At 38.2% G+C, this 24113-nt stretch overlaps 1 protein-coding gene across 3 annotated transcripts in view; it reads left to right on the top strand.

The window, feature by feature from the left end:
- CADPS2 (calcium dependent secretion activator 2) overlaps positions 1–24113 on the top strand; it is a 561163-nt gene that overhangs the window by 449253 nt on the left and 87797 nt on the right. For all 3 annotated transcript variants that reach the window (XM_077834502.1, XM_077834493.1, XM_077834509.1), the window contains exons 17-18: positions 11004–11107; positions 15055–15211. In XM_077834502.1, the coding sequence (XP_077690628.1) occupies positions 11004–11107; positions 15055–15211 (261 nt within the window). The remainder of the gene's footprint in view (positions 1–11003; positions 11108–15054; positions 15212–24113) is intronic.

The raw sequence follows: 24113 nt of genomic DNA, 5'->3' as shown, positions 1-24113 counted from the left end.
GTGATGGGGGATTTGATAGCAGCCTTTAACTACCTGAAGGGGGGTTCCAAAGAGGATGGAGCTAGGCTGTTCACAGTGGTGGTAGATGACAGAACAAGAAGCAATGGTCTCAAGTTGCAGTGGGGGAGGTCTAGGTTGGATATTAGGAAACACTATTTCACTAGGAGGGTGGTGAAGTACTGGAATGGGTTACCTAGGGAGGTGGTGGAATCTCCATCCTTAGAGGTTTTTAAGGCCCGGCTTGACAAAGCCTTGGCTGGGATGATTTAATTGGTGTTGGTCCTGCTTTGAGCAGGGAATTGGACTAGATGACCTCCTGAGGTCTCTTCCAACCCTAATATTCTATGATTCTATGAGGCGAGAAGAAGTGGCAAACGGGAGTTTTGGAGGGCATAGCTGCAGATCCTGTGTTTGGACGTAGAGGAACTTGGCAAGTTGTGTGTTTCATGCTTCTGGTTGTTCTCTGTGAAGGTTGGGTGGCTAAGCTGTGGGCCCCTGAACAGGCCAGATGAGACAGGTCTGTTTCTTTGTGTCTCAGTAAGGCCCCCATGGGTCTGTGACCAAGCCTGGTGTTTGAAGTCTCTGAGCACATGGTTAATCCCTCCCTCTTAACAAGGGGATTGAGCTGAGCTGTGAGGTTTAGTATTTGTTAGTTGCCAGGTGAGCTCCTGAATTGGTGCATAGGAGCTGCAAATGGAATTTTCTGAGGGAGTTGGTAGAAGGGACCACGGTGCCTTGTTTTAGGTGTTGTTCTACACCAGGCAGCAGATGTGAATGACAAGAAACGAACTTCTTTGGCCCCCTTTAGATGTGCTATGTTTTCCTTTCTGCCCGAAGATGGAAGAAAGTTCTAGTGCACAAAATGCTAATTGGTAGCCGGACTGGAGGAGAAGATACACAGTACTTAAAGAATACCTGGTCAAAAAGGGTCACAGTACCAGCAAATACAATTTCTGCAATTCCAGCTGGGTTACTAAGCAGAGTTCTTTTGAGCCCTGCTTGCAGAACAAGTGTGTGGGGGAGGTTTTCTTAGACCATCACATTTGGAAATCATTGTCACGGATGCCACAAAGGGAAGGATTGGTGATGGGAGAACTGGAGAGAGTAGAAACTGAAGAAGTGAACTGGCAATTTGTGACCAAGAGGGAAAAGAGAGCCAGGAGGCATTCAACCTTGCTAGAATTATCAGATACTGAGCAAGTCAACTACAAGGGGCACCTGTCTTTGGGGAAACAGAACAGAAAGCTATGGGCAACATACCTGATGGACATCTTTGTGGTATGAAGCAAGCAGCTACCAAGAGAGGTTCTTCAACCTTTCTAGGAAGGCCAACAATTGTCATCAGCAACTTCACATTAAGAAACATGGACAGAGAATTCAGCAACTGGGACAAGAACAACAGTCTGTCTGGATGGATGGCATTATGAAATTTCCTGGCAGGTTTCCACAGGTGGTGATACACATTGGAACTAATAACTCAGCATCACCAGGATCACCAGCATCACCTACAGAGAGAATAGAAGACTTCAGAGATTTTTGAAAAGGGGATGAAGAAGAGGAAATTCCAAGTGATCCTCTCTGAGATCCTTCCAGTCCCATAAGCAGAAGAAGGGAGAAAATACTGTAAATGAACCCTTGGCTGTGCCTCTGGTGTGAAGTTGAAGACTTTGGTTTTGTGGAACGTTGAGTTGCATCCAGGTGGGAGTCGGGGATGTACAAATGGGATGACCTGCATCTCACAGGTATGGGGTAAACTTCTGAGTGGAGACTAAGTAAAGCAGCCCAGAGGGAGTCTAACAATGCAGGGGAGGGTGCATGTCACAAACAAATTGAACTGATTTGACAATGAATGTGAAGAGAAGAAATGATTCATTTACTTATATGCCAATACTAGCAGTCTGGGTAACAAGCAAGAGAAATTGGAAATTCTTATTGATTAGAAGAAAACTTAATATAATTACAGGTTTCAGAGTAACAGCCATGTTAGTCTGTATTCGCAAAAAGAAAAGGAGTACTTGTGGCACCTTAGAGACTAACCAATTTATCTGAGCATAAGCTTGCATGAGCTACAGCTCCCTTCATCGGATGCATACTGTGGAAAGTACAGAAGATCTTTTTATACACACAAACCATGAAAAAATGGGTGTTTAATCAAGGTGGGCCATTTCCAGCACAAATCCAGGGTTTAACAAGACCGTCTGGGGGCCGGGGGGGGGTAGGAAAAAACAAGGGGAAATAGGTTACCTTGCATAATGACTTAGCCACTCCCAGTCTCTATTCAAGCCTAAGTTAATTGTATCCAATTTGCAAATGAATTCCAATTCAACAGTCTCTCGCTGGAGTCTGGTTTGGAAGTTTTTCTGTTGTAATATCGCAACTTTCATGTCTGTAATCGCGTGACCAGAGAGATTGAAGTGTTCTCCGACTGGTTTATGAATGTTATAATTCTTGACATCTGATTTGTGTCCATTTATTCTTTTACGTAGAGACTGTCCAGTTTGACCAATGTACATGGCAGAGGGGCATTGCTGACACATGATGGCATATATCAAATTGGTGGATGTGCAGGTGAACGAGCCTCTGATAATGTGGCTGATGTTATTAGGCCCTGTGATGGTGTCCCCTGAATAGATATGTGGACACAGTTGGCAACGGGCTTTGTTGCAAGGATAGGTTCCTGGGTTAGTGGTTCTGTTGTCTGGTGTGTGGTTGCTGGTGAGTATTTGCTTCAGGTTGGGGGGCCAAGACGTTCTTGTTAAACCCTGGATTTGTGCTGGAAATGGCCCACCTTGATTATCATAAACATTGTAAGGAGCGTGATCACTTTAGATAAGCTATGACCAACAGGAGAGTGGGTTTGTGGGGGGGTGGGGAGAAAACCTGGATTTGTGCTGGAAATGGCCCAACTTGATTATCATACACATTGTAAGAAGAGTGATCACTTTAGATAAGCTATTGCCAGCAGGAAAGTGGGGTGGGGGGAGAGAAAACCTTTTGTAGTGGTAAACACCCATTTTTTCATGGTTTGTGTATATAAAAAGATCTTCTGTACTTTCCACAGTATGCATCCAATGAAGTGAGCTGTAGCTCATGCAAGCTTATGCTCAGATAAATTGGTTAGTCTCTAAGGTGCCACCAGTACTCCTTTTCTTTTTGCTTAATATAATTGACATTACTAAAACCTAGTGTGACAGTTTGCATGATTGGAATATTAAAAACACTGGTTATAGCTTGTTCAGGAAGGATAGAGCCAGGTACAAGAGGCCAAGGGTGGAACTCTACATTGAAAACACATTACCTGTTTTAGAGTTATGGATAACTCAGAACCATAGAATTTTGAATGCACATGAATCGATGTGCTAACTAACAAAGCCCAGGAGGGAGTACTGGTTGGGAGGGTCTGTTACAGACCACCAAATCAAATGACAGAATAGGATGAACTACCTGGGAAGAAAGAAAATTTGTTTTGTTATTGGGGTTTCATTTTGGGAGACATATACTGTAGGTCTCATTCAGCCAGCAGTAAAACATCATTAGAGTTTCTAAAAGTTATAGATTATTTTCTAACCCAAGAGGTATTGTGCTCAACACAATGAAATTCTATTTTGGACCTTATTGTGATTAATAAAGCTGAATTAATCACCGGACCAGTGATTGTGAACTGATTAATGGGCAAACAGAGGAAACTGCTGACCAATTGTATACATACTTGGTCCTTAAAAAGGACACAGTCGGGGCTGTGGTGTCGGTGGCCTGGCTTAGGTGTTAGCGTTGGGCGTGGGCCAATGAATCAGGGCAGAAAGCCAGGAGATCAGAGTCAAGTGACAAATTGGAGGGCTGGAACCAAGAGATAGGTGTCAGGAGGCAGGCAGAGTCAGGACACCAGGAGGTCAGGATCAGGTGACAGAACCAGAGGGCGGGAACCAGAAGGCAGCTACCAAGAGTCAGGCTAGGTCAGGATCAGAATGCAGGAACAAGTAAACTGTAGTGTTGCTGTCCATGACAGGGTGGAGCCCAGTTATGTAGATAGCTTCCTGGTTCCCCTTCTGGCTGAAATAGGGCTGTGGGCCCAGCAGGAGTCTTGGAGCTCTCCCAATAAGATCATAGGGGCGAGGCTTGTGTCCCAGTTGAGCTTCCTGGGCCATGGTCCAGCTCCTGTCTGTGAGCTGCCAGGTGGAGGACTGGAGTGTGATGACTTCCATGACCCCACAGATTCAGGCTCAAGGCCTGTGGGGCCTGACAGAGACACCGATTGATGGTGTGGTAAATAAGGATGCATGCAGGGCGGTCATACAGAGCAATCTGGATTGCTTGGTAAGATGGGCGTGTTCAAACAAAATGTGTTTTAATACAGCCAAATACAAAGTTATACATCTAGGAACAAAGAATGCAGGCCATACATCCACAACGGAAAACAGTGGGAGGGGTGTAACAGTGGGAAGCAACATTCAACCTGTGCTCCCAGTGCAATACTTGGATGTATAAATGGGGGAATAGTGAGTAGGATTAGGGAGGTGATTTTACCTCTGTATATGACATTGGTGAGACCAATACTAGAATCCTGTGTCCAGTTCTGATGTCCACATTTTTAAAGGATATTGAAAAATTGGAGCGGGCGCAGAATAGAGCCACAAAAATGTTTTGAAGGCTGGAGAAAATGCCTTTCAGTGGGAGACTTAAAGAACTTAATCTACTTATCTTATCGAAAAGAAGTTTTAGTAGTGACTCGTTTACATCGGAAAAGTGCCTTCATAGGAAGAAAATACCAAGTTCTAAAGGGCTCCTTTAATTTAGCAGAGAAAGACATAACAATCACTAATGACTGGACGCTGAAGCTAGACAAATTCAAATTAGAAATTAGGCACAATTTTTTAACAGTGAGGGTGATTAACCACTCAGACACACAGCTAAGGGAATTGGTGTGGTCTCCATATCTTGATGTCTTCAAATCAGAACTCGATGCCTTTCAGGAAGATATGCTTTAACTAAATACAAGTGATACGTTAGTGAAATAGAAGTAAGATATTGGGTTCAATACAGGGTAATTTGGTGAAGTTTAAAACCCTGTGATATACAGGAGGTCAGACTAGATGATCTAATGGTCCCTTCCGGCCTTAAACTCTGCATCTATGAAGTAGTCATCTTTTCATTTCAAAACCTAGGGATTAGTCAGTTTACTCCTGCCTCAGTTAGCACTGTTGGATTGTTTTCTATGTGACTCATTGATAATACATACTTGAGATGTCCTCCATTACTTCCAAAGCTTTTCTTTTTTTCTTCCGTGAGAAAGAGAAGTAGAAAACAGATGAGTGATGGCTTTTGCTGTTTGTTTACTAAAAGATGTCAACAGGTATACTTACTGACTTGCAGGAGCTTGTTTACTGCGGTGTGGTGTTAATCTGAGCAGTGTAAATGTATCTTCAGAAACACCTTTACCGTTTGAGAGGAGACGAAGCATAATGAAGACTGACAGAACAGATTTCCATTTTTGTGTGTGGTGATTTTTGTTTGGTTGCTTTACAATGGTTATAAATATTCACATACAAAGAGCAGAATATTTTCCCAATATTCCTGAGGTATTAGAGCTTCCAAATAACAGCTGATTGTACAAATAGGGCCCATATCAAAAATGAAGAGGTATGTTCCCTTTGCTTGGGGGAAAAGCCTTTAAAATGTGGCTTATTGTTTTCTAATGCAGTGGTTTTCAACCTTTCCAAATGACTGTCCCCCTTTCAGGAGTCTGATTTGTCTTGCATATCCCAAGTTTCACCTCACTTAAAAGCTGCTTACTTACAAAATCAGACATAAACATACAAAAGTGTCACAGCACACTTAGTGAAAAATTACTTGCTTTCTTATTTTTACCATATAATTATAAAATAAATCAATTGGAATATAAATATTGTACTTACATTTCAGTGTATAATATATAGAGCAATAAAAACAAGTCATTGTATTGTACTGACTTCGCTAGTGGTTATTATGTAGCCTGTTGTAAAACTAGGCAAATATCTAGATGAGTTGATTTACCCTCTGGAACACCTCTGTGTGCCCCCACGGGTACACGTACCCCTGATTGAGAACCACTGTTCTAATGTACTAACTAAAGACAGATAACCCTTTATTTATTTGTACAGCCAACAAATGAAAGTGATTCCTCAGAAAGGCACATATCCACTTAATTTGGGGAAAGGATAATTAGGCATGGGGACGAAAGAGTGGTTTGTCCGGCAACATTTACAAAGTGGGAAGGTACCTTCTTTAGATGAACCAAAACACGTTGTTATGGTAATAGTACTTAGCATAGAGTTTTACATGAACAAGTGAAGTATTAACATTTGTATGTACAGTTCTGGAAAAAAAGTAACATGACAGCTGTGATTCACTTACATTTTGTAGGTGTCATTGTTTTAACTACTTAATATTTATGTCGAGGCCTCAGTCAGGATTGAAACCCCATTGCGCTAAGCATAGTTTGTGTTTGTACTGTGCTTCATGCAATGGGATTTCAGTCCTGATTCAGGCGTTTTAATATAAATGTTAAGTAGTTAAAATAATAACATCTACATAATGTAAGGTTTCAGAGTGTTAGCCATGTTAATCTGTATCAGCAAAAACAACGAGAAGTACTTGTGGCACCGTAGAGACTAACAAATTTATTTGGGCATAAGGTTTCATGGGCTGGGTTTTAGCCCACGAAAGCTTATGCCCAAATAAATTTGATAGTCTCTAAGGTGCCACAAATACTCCTCATTGTTTTAACATAATGTAAGTGATTGGTAGCCATTTATTACATTCCTGTTTTAGAACTGTACATAAAAATATTAACACCTCACCATATTCATATTAAGGGCGTAAAGAATTTAGCCTTTCATAAAACCATATACAAGATGTGGAGTGTAATCCTGGCCCTATAGAAGACAGTGGCAAAATGTATATTACTGCAACATGGCAGGATCTCACCCATAGTCATTGCCCTAGGGACTTTGCAATCTACAACAATTATTGTGTTATGTTAGGGCAGAATCAAACTGGTTTGTACGCTTGTCATTAAGAATTATTTTTATAAAAGGTCCTTGTGCAGAATTAATAAGGCTGATGTGACAATTGTTCATGTATCCTTACTTAGTAATTTCCATTCTTTTTAATATTTAGTACCATCTAGGAACATTAACTTTACATTAAGGCCATTAAGGACATATTATTTATGTTAGCCCTAACACAGTAAGTGTAACAATCATGTTTTTTCGAGGGATGAGGGTACCAACAGACAAGATTGTGAGCATAATTGCATCCAGATCTTGTTATTTTTTATTTTATTTTTGTATTCAGTTTAGATCAAGTAGCTTTTCATTCTTTGTAAATCATTGGTGGTAAGGTGAATTAATTAGCCAGCAGGAGATCAGGAATGGGAGTCAATTGTATAAATATTTGTACCCATCTTTACTATAAAGGAGAAGAATTATTATGATGATGTGTTAGAAACCGTGCATTTCGTCTGCATTCTGTTTCCACATTTGGACATATATGTCATTTTGTATGTCTTGTTTCTACATACAGACTTAGCTCTAGTGTGCTGCAAGGATTATTTTTGGGTTCTGTAAGCCCAGTTTAAATCAGTGTTATATTTGTATACTATAGAAGGTTAAATTAATGTATGAGTGAAGACAGTAAAATTATTTTTGCACCAGTAATGCTAAGCTGTCCACTAAGCAGTACTTCTCAGAAGTTGTTCCAGATCCTTGTAGTCAATGTAGCACTTCAGATTATTACTCGGTAAACTCATTTGTTTCTTTTGGACCATATTGTCCTATTTCGTAGAGAAAGAGGTAGAAGGCAGCAAGCTCTATGTAAGACTCAGCAGTTTATTGCATAGCATTTCCTCTGAATCATCATGTTGAAAGAGGTGGGGCCGGCAGGCTGGGTTTGATCTTCTATGGGCATATCCCCATGAAATCTGCAGATGTCACAAGATTAGTCTAGATCTTGGGGCATAGACTGAGACCAAGCAAAGGCAAGGAGGTCCTAACTGGACCTGCTCACCTTGTGACATTAAAAGGAAATTTGGTGGGAGGCAGTCTACCCTCTCAACAAGAGAAAGTTGGTGGAGCCAACTATATATGACTAAGATTACAGTGCTGTCCTTGGGGCCCATTCAATTCCCACCAGGTAACTCTGGCCTCATTAACACTGCAAGATGGCCTTCGGTAATTGGCCCATCTGTTGAACCAGATAGGGTTTCCTTGCAAAAGCTAGGTTAGTGACAAAGAAATTCAGGGACCATCACGTTTAGAGTGTGACTTACTATTGTTTCACATGGGGGTGGAGCAGAATTCTGTTTAAAAAGCCTGTTGACTGGATGGAGCCCTCTATGTGGTTGCTTGTGTTCCTGTCCAGTGAGGAATGGAAGGGTTTGTTTGAAGGTTGTAGATGCATCTATTTATCATTAACCATTGCCTGATACTTCTGTTTTCCTATATGCAATTTCAGTTTTCTTGACTGGACAACAGTGTTAAGTTACTCATGTTTCACCCTACTGTGCACAATTGATGTATGCAGTGGGATGTTAACATCTCTGATTCACAGCTCTTAGCTTTGGTGTGATGGCTCCTTTGAGTTTTAAGGAGCACTTCTTGCTGCAGTGTCTGTTCCAGTGTATAGTCCTTGCCAAGAATCAGGATGATAGTGAAAGACATGGGAATGGTTCATAGATGAATAGATGTTAAGGCCAGAAGGGAGCATTGTGATCACCAGGTCTGATCTCCTGCATAACACATGGCATAGGACTTTGTACATAGTCAGGAATCCTGGCAGCCAGGTAATTATTAGCCCTACAAGTACTTCTTGACTGTCTGTTTGGATGGGGAGCACACCCCTGAGATGGCCCATTTTTCATGAAGTCAGGGTCCTAATTGGGTGTAATTGTCTGTACCCCATGGAGGACCCAAAATAAGCCTTATTTCGAGCTGTCAGTCACTGTGCCCCAATAGGATTTAGGTCATGTGGACAGGTCTCAGAGCTGAAATCCCAGCAGACATTAGCAGTGGGGAATGTGTTGTGTTTAAACAGCAATTAATTAGTAGTTGTTGCAAAAACATATTTGCCTGTTTTGTAAGTTGTGCATGGATAGTACTTTTTTTACAGTCAGCTTTAAATACATGGTTCCCGTACACTGGAGAACACTCATGGAAAATTGGGCCAAAATTGTATCTTGCATCTAGATAGTGTATTTCAGTCTTCCACTTTGTTCAGTATTAAGAGGCTTAGATTGGAGACGAAGCACAATCAATTAACAGTTAATGTTGCCTAAGTATTTCCATTCTAATGTGTCTTTTTTCCATTTAACTTTATCAGACTTTAACCTTTGATTCAGAAAAATGTCAGCCTTTTTTAAGTTTGAGAAGAGTAAGGAAAAATAGCACTTTTCCATTGTTAAAATGGTTGTAAAGAGCTCTGGCGTCCTTGTGTTTTGGGGTAGACACATGACATTTGGCAGGGGCATATGCCTTTCCACTGTCTGAAGAGATGTTTTGATCTGGCAGAGTTGTAAGTGTTTAAAAAATACTTTGTGAACACAAGGCTAGGGGTTTTTTCGGTTTTTTTTAATAGACAACAAAGGTTTGTTGGTTGGTTGGCTGAGGTTTTTTTTCCTGTCAATCTACCATTGTTCTATAGCAGTGTACATACGTAAGTAAGAAAGAAACTTAGGTAGCATTTTCTGTCTGTGAAGATATGTATGGAACTTCACTCTCATGATGTCTGAACATGTGTATGGAATGAGGCAGGGCTCTTAAATGCTTGTGGAGGTCTCATCTTGTGTTACCTCCTTCAGAAAACTTCCAAAAACTCACCTGCTCTGTGACCCATTCTATTTATAATGCATTGCTTTATATTTGAATTGTACTGTACTGCGTTGTTTCCATCCCACATCTTTAAGATTGTTAGTCCTTAAAGGCAAGGACTTTGTTAACTGAGGAGGCTCACCTATCTCACAGCAATTAATACATTTAATAAATAATGCCTCATTCCTGGTGGAGATAGTGATATAGTCTGGTCAATATGTTTATTCTTACTGTGTTAACTTTTTCTTCAAATTGATTGTTAATTGTTCCTGTCTACCTAGATTTAATCTGATGGATATTATATTTGAAACTAAACTGAGTTTAATTGCACCACTTTTATGTTCTTTGCTGGGTTTGCTTTTTAATTCCATTCTGCAAAGCAACTTATCCTAGTTTCATATGTATTTTTTTTTCATTTATACTTGTTTTCTTTCATGTGTAGTTTTTATTGGGTACCTTGCAATCCTACTATAGCATCTTTTATTTCATAGTGCTAGTTTTCACTGCAGTGCTGAAAAGAACCTTCTGCTTCAATGAATGTTTTTGAGGGGTGGAAGCGGTGGTAGAGGGATCCGTTAATTACATGATGTCGTTTTTTGTACTTTTCCGATTTTTAGATCAACTAAAATTTAGGCTCTGATTCAGATAAAACATGCCTGGAATTTAAACTGCAGCAAAAAGCATGAATCTTGCTAATGCCAGTAATGACTCATCTGGTGAGAATGGCATTGTATTGACAATACAATAAGAAAAAAAGTCTCTTGTGTCTGCTGTCTTTATATATCTGACCTTGGAGAGAATTGGAATTTTCTTGTTGCAGAAGTTGAGCATCTAATGTGTTGCTGCACCTCTTTATTCTCATGTATTAAATCAGAAAATGTTTGTAGTGGCCAGTGATTTCTTTGTGGATGATATATTTTCTGTAATCCATTGATGTGGCCATACAGTTGCATTCATTTAAATTACATTAAAAGACATACATACATTAAAAGAGTGTCCCTAAAATGTTGAATTGCTTATGATCAGGAAATTATTTCAGGGCAGTATTCCAGCTCTCTACTAGTACCATTCTCTGCTGTAAAATATAGTTTATTTTTCTGTATTTCTAGCTAAAATAATTTTGTCTTACATATTTTTAATTTTTTATATGTGTGTGTATAGAGACCTTGAATCAAGCAACGCCTGCTAGAAAGCTGGAAGAGGTTCTTCACCTTGCAGAGCTCTGCATCGAAGTATTGCAGCAGAACGAAGAGCATCATGCAGAGGTGAGGGTATCTGCATTCACTATAGGGTAATGGTTCATACCTATTTTGTTTCTCCATGGTGTGAAGGAATTCTGTCAAGAAACATTCTAACTTTGGGTTCTGACAGACGTTTAAGGCAGTTCACATTTACAAAGAAAATGAGTGTTTTGAAGCTTAAGAATAGTGAAGTGAAATAAAACTCTACCTGAGTTCCCATGAATGACTTCCAGGTTTGGAAATTTCAGATTAAAGAGCATAACATCAATAACAGGCGATTAAATGGTATCGAAAACTTTCAGCCTTATACAGTTTTCCCTTCCAACTTTTTACCCCCGCACCAAAACAGAAAGGAAATATAACTTTAAACACTAGGTTTCATTGTGTCTTGTGCCAATTAATTTTAACTTTAAAAATAATGACTAGTGAATTAAATATTCACATTGGTATTATGGTTGTTTTGTGGGACTGGTTCAACAACTATTTCTCTTTATCTATTTATAATGTCATTTTAAAATAGAAGAGGTAAATTCAATCAATTTCATATTTCTTACCCTCTCAAGTCTTTTTGTTCCTTGATTCATAAATTACAATGGACAAGCATTATAGCACCTTTTATCTCTAGGTAGTACCAAAAAAGAACAAATAGACCAAATACATATAGATTTATATTATTAACATTAATATGATAATCTAGTTGTCTAAGATACAGTTTCTAGGATGTTCTTTAAAAAATCCGAGAATTATTTTCTGGAAAAGCATACAAAGAGGTAAACCTAGATTTTAATGTATATATAGTTATAAATATGATCATTCAAAACATCTGCTTTTAGCTCACACTGTGGAATCTAGTTTTTAGCTTACATCTGTCAAGTGTGAACTTGTTATGGATATTTTATTTTATACTGAAGAAACAGCTGCTTCAATAATTTGAAATTAATTCCCAGGAGATTTTATTCTACACTAGTATTACCACTGTGTTACACTGTAAATGATTACTTAATAAAACATATATATTTTTCTTTGTCTTTTGAGGATGTGTTAGAATATTAGACTTTAAAAACCAAAGGAATCTGATAAAATACCAATATGCAATACATTTTACTGTTTAAGAATTGTGTTTCTTAGTAATTAAATGTAATAATAAATAATGCTTTAAAATTCATTTTGCAAAAAGGTATATTCTATTCTTTTATCTGCCCAAATGAAAATCAGTCCTGCAAGAACACTGAATCTGTCAAATTCAAAACCAAAAGTACTGTTTTTGCATCACTTCTTCCTTTTTTGTTTCCAAAAATAAATGTGCATTTCTAGTGAAAGTTTTATAAAATAAACAGAAGTGCAATATTAAAAGGTAGATGAAACAAAAAATACAAAAATTTTAAATATGCACCTCTTATCCCTATTCAAAATATAAACATATCACACTGAGCTGAGGTCATAACACTACAGAAATTATGATGGTGCAGTTAATGAAATGGATTAGTAGCCTCTAAAATTGTTTTAGTAGTATAACTTTTTTTTCTATTCCACAACACTTCCAAATTTATGGATTCCCACAGGCACGAGAGGTATGTGGTTCCTCACAAACAAGGCATCATTGTTTTTCACCATTTGTAGCATGGAGCTGTTACTGTGTCTTGAACATGTGTCATAAATTGTTCTGATCATTTCTGATTTTGTTTTGCCACATTTGTCTCTCTTTCTAGAATCTAAGAACTTCAGTCTTTCTTTAATCAGGTCAGATGTTTTTGTTCTCTTAGGATGTATATGACCAATCACTAATTACATTCAGCTTGTTTTCATATTGTTCATTCTGATGGAACAACATCTTAGTCCTGGTATATATTTTCCCATTCTTCTCCTCACTTGCTCCCAGACACTTTTGAGAGGGTCAAGAATATTTGTTTGGTTCACAGTGTCATTTGCAAAGGGGTTTAAAATGGGAATAGAATGGGCTGGCTTTCTAGATTTTGTGTGTGGGTGTGTGTGTGCTATATGTTCTGAAAAGAGTTTTGTTTGCTGGTCCCAAAGGGACACCTGCCAATGCCTGTATACTTTAAAAACAAGTAGCATGAAAGTGTTTTTTATTGTGGTAGGTTATTTTCTTGGGCTAGGAGGTTGTTTCCTTAATGAGCTCCCATTTATGCTCAACTCATCAGTCAGAGACTTCTTCTCATTACAGGAAAAGGAATCTATTTTAAATTCTTGCCAAAACAATTTGCAACAGATTCTGTATACTGTTCACTTCATTACCAGTCAGTATCCTTAAGGCCTGATATAATATATAATAATAATATATAATGTTGTAATAATATATAAACTGATAAGCAGTTTTCTGAGCACCTCCATTCCCATTAACTTCACTAGGAGCAGCAGGTGCTTTCAGGGAGCACTCATTACCTCTTAGAAACCACTCTCCAGGTCGTCTTCTCTCCCATCATGTTGCAATCATTCCTTTCATAAAAAACCAAAACGCCATGTTAGGCTGTCATCAGGAAGTCCAGGATACAAGTAAACATTTATGACCACATTTTCAAAAGTGGAATCTAATTTTGGGCTCTTCAGTTCTAGACCTGAATTTCTAGAATTTTAGACCTCTAGGGCCCGATTTTCAGAAGTTCTTGAGCATGTGTTGTTGCCATTGACTTCAGTTGGAATTGTGGGTGCTCAGCTCCTCTGGTGATCAGGCCCTAGGTGTGTCCACTGTTGGCACTTCAAAAATGGAGGTGTTCAGAATTAGAGGTCACCCTTGAAAATGGAGGCCTTACTATAACTCTTTTTTATTCAAGGTGACTATATATTTCTCAGCATCAGATGTTTGCAGTGACACTGAACAAAACAGTTGCAGCAGTGTTAGCTTGACACTAGTAGGAACTTTAAAGCCTGCTCTTTCACAGGCTCAGAATATTACTCGGCCTTTATCTTTACTTGCCAGTATCTCCATTTACCATTTCTCACTTTGATATAACATCCAACACTGTACAATTCCTGTCATTCTTTTCCTTCTCCGCCAAGCACAGATGTAAATACAAGAAGAAGATGCATGATGTGAATGTGGTGGAGTCCCTAATTTTGCCTGAACACAGCAACTTTTGAATGAATTTCCTCCCCAACCTCCATTCTTCTGAGCTAAGACCACCTAATGCACGAAGCTTACACTCATGAAAGCAGTATTTTCCAAAACACTGTTAAATTAGTGGGAAAAGATGTTATAAACTAGAGATTATTGAATCTCCAGATATCTACCCATAACGCTTATTAAAGGAAATGGGAATTTATGCATTGTGAATGGCCTATCTTTTTAGGACAAAATAAGGATAAAAATGAAGATTTTGCGTCTATCAAAAATACAGATTTCAGAAGATATTATTATTAGCTATTAAAGTTTAAATCAAATTTCTTCTGATAATGAATGAGGACAAAATGCTTTTAAATATGTATTTGTTTAGAGAACATTTGACAAGAAATTAGGCTGATTTCTTATAACTTTAGAACTGAATTAAACCAAAATTAGAGTATGTTGTAATTTTCCAAAGATTGTCTTTAGACTTTCAGTTCTTCTGTTTTTCTCTCTCTCTCTCTCTCCCCCGCACCCCTCCCCCCTCTGGTTGGCAAAAACAGTTACAGTCAATGGAATGATATTCGGCTATTTAAAGGTTTATAGACAATCTGTTTGTTATTTTTCCCCTCTTATTGGCAGTAATTTGGGGTTTATTATTAGTGCTGCCTTTCCAACAAAATAATTTCTGGTTTTATTTTTTTCCCCTTGTTGACAAATGCGGTATATTTTTTAATACATGTCTATACATATAGGAATGCATTAACATTTATCACACATGGACTGTACATCACCCATGCATGATAAAAGACATAAAGTGACATATCCAAATACATTTGACCATATGTACCATACAGTAGCTCTTCTTTTTTGTGACTTGTGTTTACTAATTTTTTTTCTTACATTATAGGCTTTTGCTTGGTGGCCAGATTTATTAGCTGAACATGCAGAGAAATTTTGGTCTCTCTTTTCTGTTGATATGGATTCAGCACTGGAGGCACGACCTCAAGATTCCTGGGATACTTTCCCACTTTTCCAACTGCTAAATAACTTCCTAAGAAATGACAGTAAGATATTAAGGTTTTGTTGTTGTTGTTTATATGTGATTTTTTTTCTTTCAGTCTCCACACACTCCAGAAATTCTGTTGTATTTCGATTTTCAGAGCAAAACAAAAGTTACAGTGCCCCTCTTTGCTATAAATATTTCTCTGCTGAGTTCCTCTGAAATTAAGCTATTACTCTTTATCCCTCGATCCTTTACTGTATACTATACTTGAACTATATAGTATTGCATAAATTGCTTACCTCTAAAGCAGCATTATAAACACAGCATAGCACATTTTAATATTATTTTTAATACTAAGGCATTATATTTAAATAGGTCTGTATCAGTAAGTGTACTCTTATACTAAGTTTTCATTCCCATCACTGCTTTAACACCATTGATCATATTTATAAATGTATTGTAGACTTAGTATTAATTGGAGTTAGGCATGTACATCAGACTGAAAGAGATTTTTAATTTACACCATTTGTATTTGCCCAAAACTGAGGACATATTGGTTATGAAATACAATGCTCTTGCTTTTATTTGTCTTGAGTGAGCTGGTTTTCCTTTTATAATAGCTAAATAATCTAATATGCAGATATTAAACATGATCTTTTGGGGGGTGATTTTACATGTGGAAATATACAGAGAATATCAATGAAACTTTAGAAAATGAAGTAAGTTAAATTAAAAAGCATAAGTTGTACTTTATTTTACATGCAGATTATTTTTCAAACATATTAAGGCAACATTCAGAAAATAATTGATGTGCTGTTTTTAAATAGAAAGATAAAAGGCACAGTTTTCCTTCATTATTAAGGGAAGGCAAAATGCTATTTTTATTCCATGTCTCAGTTCATTTCAAGCTTTAAATTTTTGTTTGTATTTACAGGATTCATATGCTCAACAAACTAGTTTTTAAAATTATTTTCTGTTACGTTATTGTCAAGCATATAAAAACCAGTATCAGAATGTCCTTTCTGGATTAAAGCTGCATGATTTAGGGGATTGGAAGTGGAATACTGGGACTTCCATTAAGAGATCAGAGGTGCTGCAACAACCCACATTGCTTATAACAGAGTACTGTTACCATCAGCTTCGGAGTGCCTGAGTGAAATAAGTAGGTGATCTCAGTGCAACCATAGGGGCATCCATATCGCAAAAAGAAGCATTGCAATTGGTGTTAGTCCCCTGGATGGCAGACTCCTCAGGATGCCAGAGGCTGAATAGACATGGCGCCTTAACTACCTTCTTATCCTAAAAGCTATTTAGAATTGAGAACTATTGGTGCTGCAATGTAGGATCATATATTGCCTGGTCAGTATATGTTTTGTGGATAAGTAAAGGACTTTAGAGTCCAGTGTTGTCTGCGTCTTTTCATGAGTACTTAATTGTGTTTTCATTAATTGGCAGTTAGCAATATATTAAATGCTACGCTCCTGTTGTGTAGTTGTCTTTTTACATGGGTTCCTTAGTGAGAGAAGATGTATCTATTTTGTTACTGTTTTCTTTATTTTTGGTTGTGGTTTTGTGGAAGGTGCTGGAGGTTGCTCCCTTTGAAGTTCTCTAGGATAGGTACAGTGTAGACATCAGCAACAAAGACTTCCTAACTCTGCCATGTAAATGTGCTGAAACCTTAACTTCACAGGAACACTTGAAGTCGTGCAGGAGTAGTTTCCTCCTTGTGCCCATTTGATCCTTGGTGCCTGTGTTGAGACTGCCAACAAGGATTACAATCATAGTGCTGGATTTTGTGATGTGTAATTTTGTTAGGGTAGGGTTGTTTGAATCTTATTCAGCCAGTGGTATCTATAAACTTGGTATTGGGTTCCATTACAGCAAGTTAAGTTTCCGGAACCAATGGAAATGAAGCTTATTGCAGGATGATATTCTTGGCCTTCAGGCAGGGTTTGTGACAGCAGAGTTATAACTAACCCTCTTATTACACAACGTGGGCTGCCTTGCCTGCTGATTTCCAGAATAACACAAGCAATACAAACAACTCTAGCTCCACGCTTACATAAGAAAAGACTGTTGGAAGGCTACTGCTTGCTTTTTCTTCTCTGAAGAGATTAAATGGATAATTACTTTAAATCATTACTAAGGAAACAGTCTCAGTAAAGACATATTATTAAAACTGGAGGAAATCTTGTTTTCATAACAAAATAATTATCAGCAGGGTTGTAAAATGTAACTGAAAGAACAAGTAGTAGCAGCTACTCCAAGAAATAAATGCCACACCTGTATACTATTTTCCACAGTTCTCCTAATGGCAAAAGATATAGTAAGTGACCATTTCTGACAAGTGAAAGCCATCTGGAAAACTGTATCTTTTTTTTTTCCAGTGCTATTGAAAAGCAACCCCTGGAACTAGTCACCTTTTAATCGGTGGATATGCTAGCAAGTGGCAAATGACCATTCTCCCAGGAACAGATTCCCAAGTGAAACATACCATGATTCTTATTCTTTAATTAACAGCCCTTTCACATTGCTAGTACATTAAAGCTATTAGAAAGAACATGCCATGCTTCTAAAAATCAATCTCACAGGGTCTCCCTAAACGAATAATAAATATTCTAGCTTCCTCACTAAGTGAAAACCTATTCCCGAAGACTTTTGCCTTCCTAAAGATAGGCTCATAAAAATCTAAAAAGAGAGAAACTGGAATGTGGTCTCATGAGGATAAAAAGGCTAGTGTTAATAATTAACAGAGAAAGTGAAGTGGAGTCAAATTAGCCATAATAGAGCCCAGAGTGACTGACAAAGTCACCTCTCATTATCGAAAAACTCATTAGGAAATGAAGAGGTAGAAATCCCACTGGGTTATTCTCTCTCTGAGGCTGTATCAGAGATTATTTTTCAGATTTCTTTCAAATGAAGAACTGTTAGGTCACCATATTGCATATTAGGTTAATCTTCAACCTTTGAAATTTGGAGGGCTGACACCTGCATGTTATTCTATCTCAAGAGCCTTAAATGAGCTCTAAATCTGAGATGCAGGAATCAGTTTTCATATGAATCTGACATGTGTGAACTGCCAACAGTATAGAAATAATCTAACTAACAATTATAGCCTTTAAGCAGATCTTCATGCAAGATTATTTTTTATAAACATGACACTAAAATATGGTGCCAGAAAGACTACAGAAAAATGAATGTATAGTCTTTATAAATATACTGGTTTCAGAGTAACAGCCGTGTTAGTCTGTATTCGCAAAAAGAAAAGGAGTATTTGTGGCACCTTAGAGACTAACCAATTTATTTGAGCATGAGCTTTCGTGAGCTTCTTACCCTACAAACTTTATCCATTTTTTGAGTTTCTTCTGTAGAACACAAGGTGCTACACAAATTCAAGCAAAATGCATCAAAGCACAGCTGCCATTAACTTAGCAAAAAGCAGAAAAGAGAAAAATTCCTCGTGTTGTTGTTCTGCACAGAGTAAAAGAGAAGCAAATTAAGTTTTCTCTTTTTGTCTTGCTTCTTGATAAGAATAGGTAGCAGATAATATTTTTTGGTCTACCCTTGGTATGAACATGCAGAGTTCAATCCTCAGCTGTATCCAGTAAGCATTAGGTACCACTGAAGACTGCATCTGCAAAGAGGCTATTTGAGCCCCAAGTCCCAGGGCCAAATCTACACCAGCACCTATGTAGTTTACAGCAGCCGCAGGTTGGCTTTAAACTACTCTCGCTGGTTATGGACCTGAGGTTCTGGTACGCGAGTGAGAACTTGCCAGAGCACAGTGATTCTCCAGTGTGCCCCTTCTTTCTAGGCCCCTAAGCCATGGAGTGAAAGAGATGGCCAGTTATTCAGAACCCCAGGCTGGCCAGCTTTCCTGGCTCTTTCTACTGCCAAAGTGCAAAGCCCAGAATCTGGCTCACAGTCTTAGTACTGTTGCTTTGAAAGCCTTCTTTGCAATTCTTGCTTTCTGCGTGGAATGGCCTTTCTGCACCTGCCCATCTAATTTCCGATCTCAACCAAAAGCCTATATTTTTGTCTCTATATAGCTTAATTTCTCCCTCTCTCTATTGTATTTTTAAGTATTTACTTGTGTAAATTATTTTAGGACATGATTTGTATGAAAGAAGCTATCTAAAATAAAGTTGCACTGTGCGTGCTATTGTATATATGTCTTCAGTTTAATTGAGGGATTGTATAGCATAAAAATACAGGAGAAGACTCATTATAAGAACATTATGCAATAAAATGTTCTGAAAATATAGGTAGATAGTTTATAAATGTGTCCAGAAAATCATGTTGGAAACTCATTAAGAAATATCAATTTCCTTATAATTAACCTCCTATAGTGTGTGCTGTGGAGACATCACAGAATTATCTTTTATTCTACAGCATGCCATATTAACACAGGAAAGAAAACTGAGAAAAAATTATTAACAGTTGTAACATTTTAATGTACTGGACAAAATGCTTCTCTCCCTCCCAACACCCCCTCTCCACCCTTCCACCTTATTATTATTATGTAGTTCAAACAGGATTGAATTTCCTAGAACAGCAGCGTATATGAACATTCAATATAAAAGGCAGAGCACGTAGCACAAATGTGTCCATTCTAAAGGAATTCCATCTGCATTTGTGTATAATTGTTGCCTTGTGTGTGTGTGCAGTTGAAACTTGGGAAGTTTGTTTTCCGTTCATGGGTAATTTCTTTTTTGTATATTTTTTTAAGCTTGAACAAAACAATATTTTCAAAAATGAAGACTGGAAAGATGTCCTGTCTTCCCATTATACAAAAATGTTGAACTTTTTTAACACTGTATAATAGATGGTTAAAATTACCATTTGGCCCAGTGAAAATAGACATTTGGCAGATGTTCTTTTCAGTGATCTGGTAAATTGGCTGTGAATAGTCAAAGTGTAAAGATTTGAACAATATACTTTGCACATCTGCACTGAATTTTGTCACAAAATCTCTTAATGATCTGCTGGGATTCTGTTGGTTCTGCGCATGTGAACATAGCTTTGGAAAGTCTGTCAGCTCTGCTGTGTCTTTCTGTATAATTAGAGAAAGTGTACAGGGAGGGAGGCAGAGTGCAAATGAGCCTTGTATAGGTAAGAGCGCATATGAGAGGGGGTTGGATTCCCAAGGAGGTCTGGTTCTTTTCATACAATACATTTGGAGTATATATGGAAGGGGGCAGGACTGGAAAGATGTTCATACGATGCAACTCCTACTTTTGCATATTTGACTGTACACAGCATTCTGTTTCTGACAGATAGTTATATATATTGTGAGATTTTCTTTTTAAAACATGACAGAAATTCCATTTTTTTAAAAAATAATAAAGATACAGATCATAATAAAATTAGGATTTCCTGTGCAGCCTGAGCTCTGCTTATAGTCTTTCATAACATGTTTACTACTATATTTTCTGCAAGACCACTGCCGGACTTCAGGTATTTTCTCAGCTCTTACCCATTGTTTTATATTTAATGCTAACAACTGTAGAAAAGAAAGTAGTACTGATCCTTCAAATTTATTAGTCATAATAATAATAATGCCTAGTGTAAATGTAGAACCTACCTTATAAAGAACTATAATTATCATCATTTTACAGATGGAGAAACTGAGGCACAGAATAATGAGTTGACATGCTCAAGGTCACTTATCAGGGTAGAAACTGAGCTGGGAATAGAACCTATATCTTCCATCTTATGTATCTATTTATTTTTGCATGGTCTGTGTAAACTATAGTTTGAAACCCTACATTTTAGTGCATCTTTATTAAGCTTCTCCTACCTGCCTGGCTTATTCCAGTCATGGGCATATACTATGGGACCATATTTGGTTTTTTGTTCCCATTTGATATAGTTGATAGGCTGTCTACTTTTGTGCTTAGTACCTCAAAAAAGCTGTGAATAGATCTCTCTTTATTTCGGATGATTTCACCATGAATAGATCTCTCTTGGTTTCATCATCTGCTAGCACAGGTTGCTACCTCCAGATCATGTATAAACATGAAGAGAGGTTATATTTGGTTTATTTGGGGAAGGGGTTAGGCATTTTGGAAGAATGTAAAAATTGTCTCACCTTTCAATTAGTTTCCTTCCCAAGAAATCTCTCTCTGATCCAAGGTCCCATTTAATCCTAGCTGCATCTCTCTCTCCTTTCTGGCATCACTCAATGTACTGTTGCCTGGCATTATTGCTGCGTTACTTGCTGACACAGGCACTTTTCCAGATTAGTGGAAACTAGGAAAGCTGTGCTGTTAACTCATGTGGTCTCTAGGCAAGTAAGTGCTCCCCATAAAGTATTGCTCAATGAAAATATCTGTAAAGCTGCTCTGAGTAAACCTTACAACCCCAGTGGGCAATATGACCGCAGCCAACTTAAAAAAGGCCACACACTGAGGGCTTGCTTCCTGATGTATGTTGTCATAATGGCTGTTGTTGGTTAAAGGAATAATGCTAGAACATTCTTATTAGTCCAAATGGAGGGACAGGAAAAGCTCGCACTCATGCCTCAGGCTACACGTCCTTTAAAAAAAAAAGGGCATTGACAATGCACAACTGTCTGTTGTGTGATTGTGAGTGGAATGTACATTGGCATGTGGGTATCTGTAAGAAAGGAAGCATAGATTTACACAGAAAATGTTATTGATGCGAACATGCTAGTATAGCTGAGGTTGTGTCAGCATTTCTACTGCAAGCCCATGTTTCATGAGGGGCTGTCATTCATCACAAAATACTTGGGATGTGCAGGAACTTGGCATGTAACATCTCCATGTGTGAGACAAACCAGTTCAATCATTTTTAAGTCAGGTGGATTTTTTTTAATAGTGGCATTATGAATAAAGAAGCTTTTGAGCCTTTAAACCTAACTTTATGGAGTGCCTATATATGATTGAACACAACTTGAAGTGGTCTCAGGTTAAAAATACAACAGCACCCCAACTGTTCTAAATCAGTTCCATGCCAACTACATGTTTACACGATATATCATGTCGAACTGAGTAATTTATCTGAAAAAAAAATCAGTCACATGCAGTTATCCATTACAACCCAGTTGCTGTGTTTGGCTTTGGCAATTAACATTGTCCATTAATCTCAAACTCCTTCCTATATAGACATCATAAAAGGATGGATTAAAGACCTTCAAATCTTCCCAGTTGTCAAGGTTTCTTCCCCACTCTGAACTCTAGGGTACAGATGTGAGGACCTGCATGAAAACCTCCTAAGCTTACTTTTACCAGCTAAGGTTGAAACTTCCCCAAGGTACAAATTATTTTACGCTTTGCCCTTGGACTTCCACTGCCACCACCAAACGTTTATCTGGGTTTATTTTTATTAGGAAAGCGTTGTTCGGAAACGTCTTTCCCCCCAAAATCCTCCCAACCCTTGCACCCCACTTCCTGGGGAAAGTTTGGTAAAAATCCTCACCAATTTGCGTAGGTGAACACAGACCCAAACCCTTGGATCTTAAGAACAATGAAAAAGCATTCCGTTTCTGAAAAGAAGGATTTTAATAGAAGTAAAAAGTAAAAAAGAATCACCTCTGTAAAATCAGGATGGTAAATACCTTACAGGGCAATTAGATTCAAAACATAGAGAATCCCTCTAGGCAAAACCTTAAGTTACCAAAAGACACACAGACAAGAATATCCATTCTATTCAGCACAGCTTAATTTCTCAGCCATTTAAAGAAATCATAATCTAACGCCTATCTAGCTAGATTACTTACTAAATTCTAAGACTCCATTCCTGTTCTGTCCCTGGCAAAAGCATCACACACACAGACTCTTTATTTTCCCTCCCCCCCCCCCCAACTTTTGAAAGTATCTTGTCTCCTCATCGGTCATTTTGATCAGGTGCCAGCGAGGTTATCCTTGCTTCTTAACCCTTTACAGGTGAGAGGATTTTTCCTCTGGCCAGGAGGGATTTTAAAGGGGTTTACCCTTCCCTTTATGTTTATGACTGCAGTGCTTCTGGTATTAGCTTGGGGTTCTTTTTATTTGTAGTGAATTTTTAGTGCCCTGCAAGCTCTCTGCTTTTGCCCTAGAACTCTACCTAATTGCTTGCTAATTCTCCGATGTTTAACCCAGGTGAAAGCTGTCCATTGCTGAAGGTTTTGGGGGATCAGCTATTGGGTACTCTGCCAAGGAGAGTGACTGCTTTTGTCCTCTGAAAGATGGGGCTAGGATAGGGTTTCTTTTTGAAGGAGCAAGTTCTACCTCACCTCAACTTCCTCTCACAAGAATTTTGACCCTTTGGGGTACCTTCCAACATACCCAATTTACCCTCACTGGTAGGAGCCAATACATCAGTTGGTAACTGCTTGCACAGGTCATGTGAGGTATAGTTGGGGAGAGTAGGACCAGTGAAGCTGGCAAGACAGGGGAGATGGACAAGTAGTGTGAGTCTCTCTCTGATAGGTTTCAGAGTAGCAGCTGTGTTAGTCTGTATTCGCAAAAAGAAAAGGAGTACTTGTGGCACCTTAGAGACTAACAAATTTATTTGAGCATAAGCTTTCGTGAGCTACAGCTTACTTCATCGGATGCATTCGATGAAGTGAGCTGTAGCTCACAAAAGCTTATGCTCAAATAAATTTGTTAGTCTCTAAGGTGCCACAAGTACTCCTTCTCTCTCTGTTGTTGCTGTGGGTAAGGAGGAGAGGCAGCTCTTCCCACATGTAACAGAGGGAAGGAGCAAGGGATGGTTATGTATGTGGGAAGGTCTTCATTTGAGAGGGGAGCGAGAAGGAAGGTATGACTTCTATTGTTTATTTTCTTTACTCTAGTAAAATTACAACGAAGTCATCTGCTGTCTCAGAAGGGGAACGGTAGTGGCCATCTTTAAGGGTAAAAAAAAATAACTCATGAGAAATTGTGGCAGACATCATTGTGTGCACCATTGTTAGTTATTGGAAATTAATAACGGAATCTGCAGTAACAGAGGTTAACAGA

Source organism: Eretmochelys imbricata, chromosome 1 (genome assembly GCF_965152235.1).
Source record: "Eretmochelys imbricata isolate rEreImb1 chromosome 1, rEreImb1.hap1, whole genome shotgun sequence".
Classification (NCBI taxonomy): Eukaryota; Metazoa; Chordata; order Testudines; family Cheloniidae; genus Eretmochelys; species Eretmochelys imbricata.
This window is presented reverse-complemented; position numbering and strand designations above follow the sequence as displayed.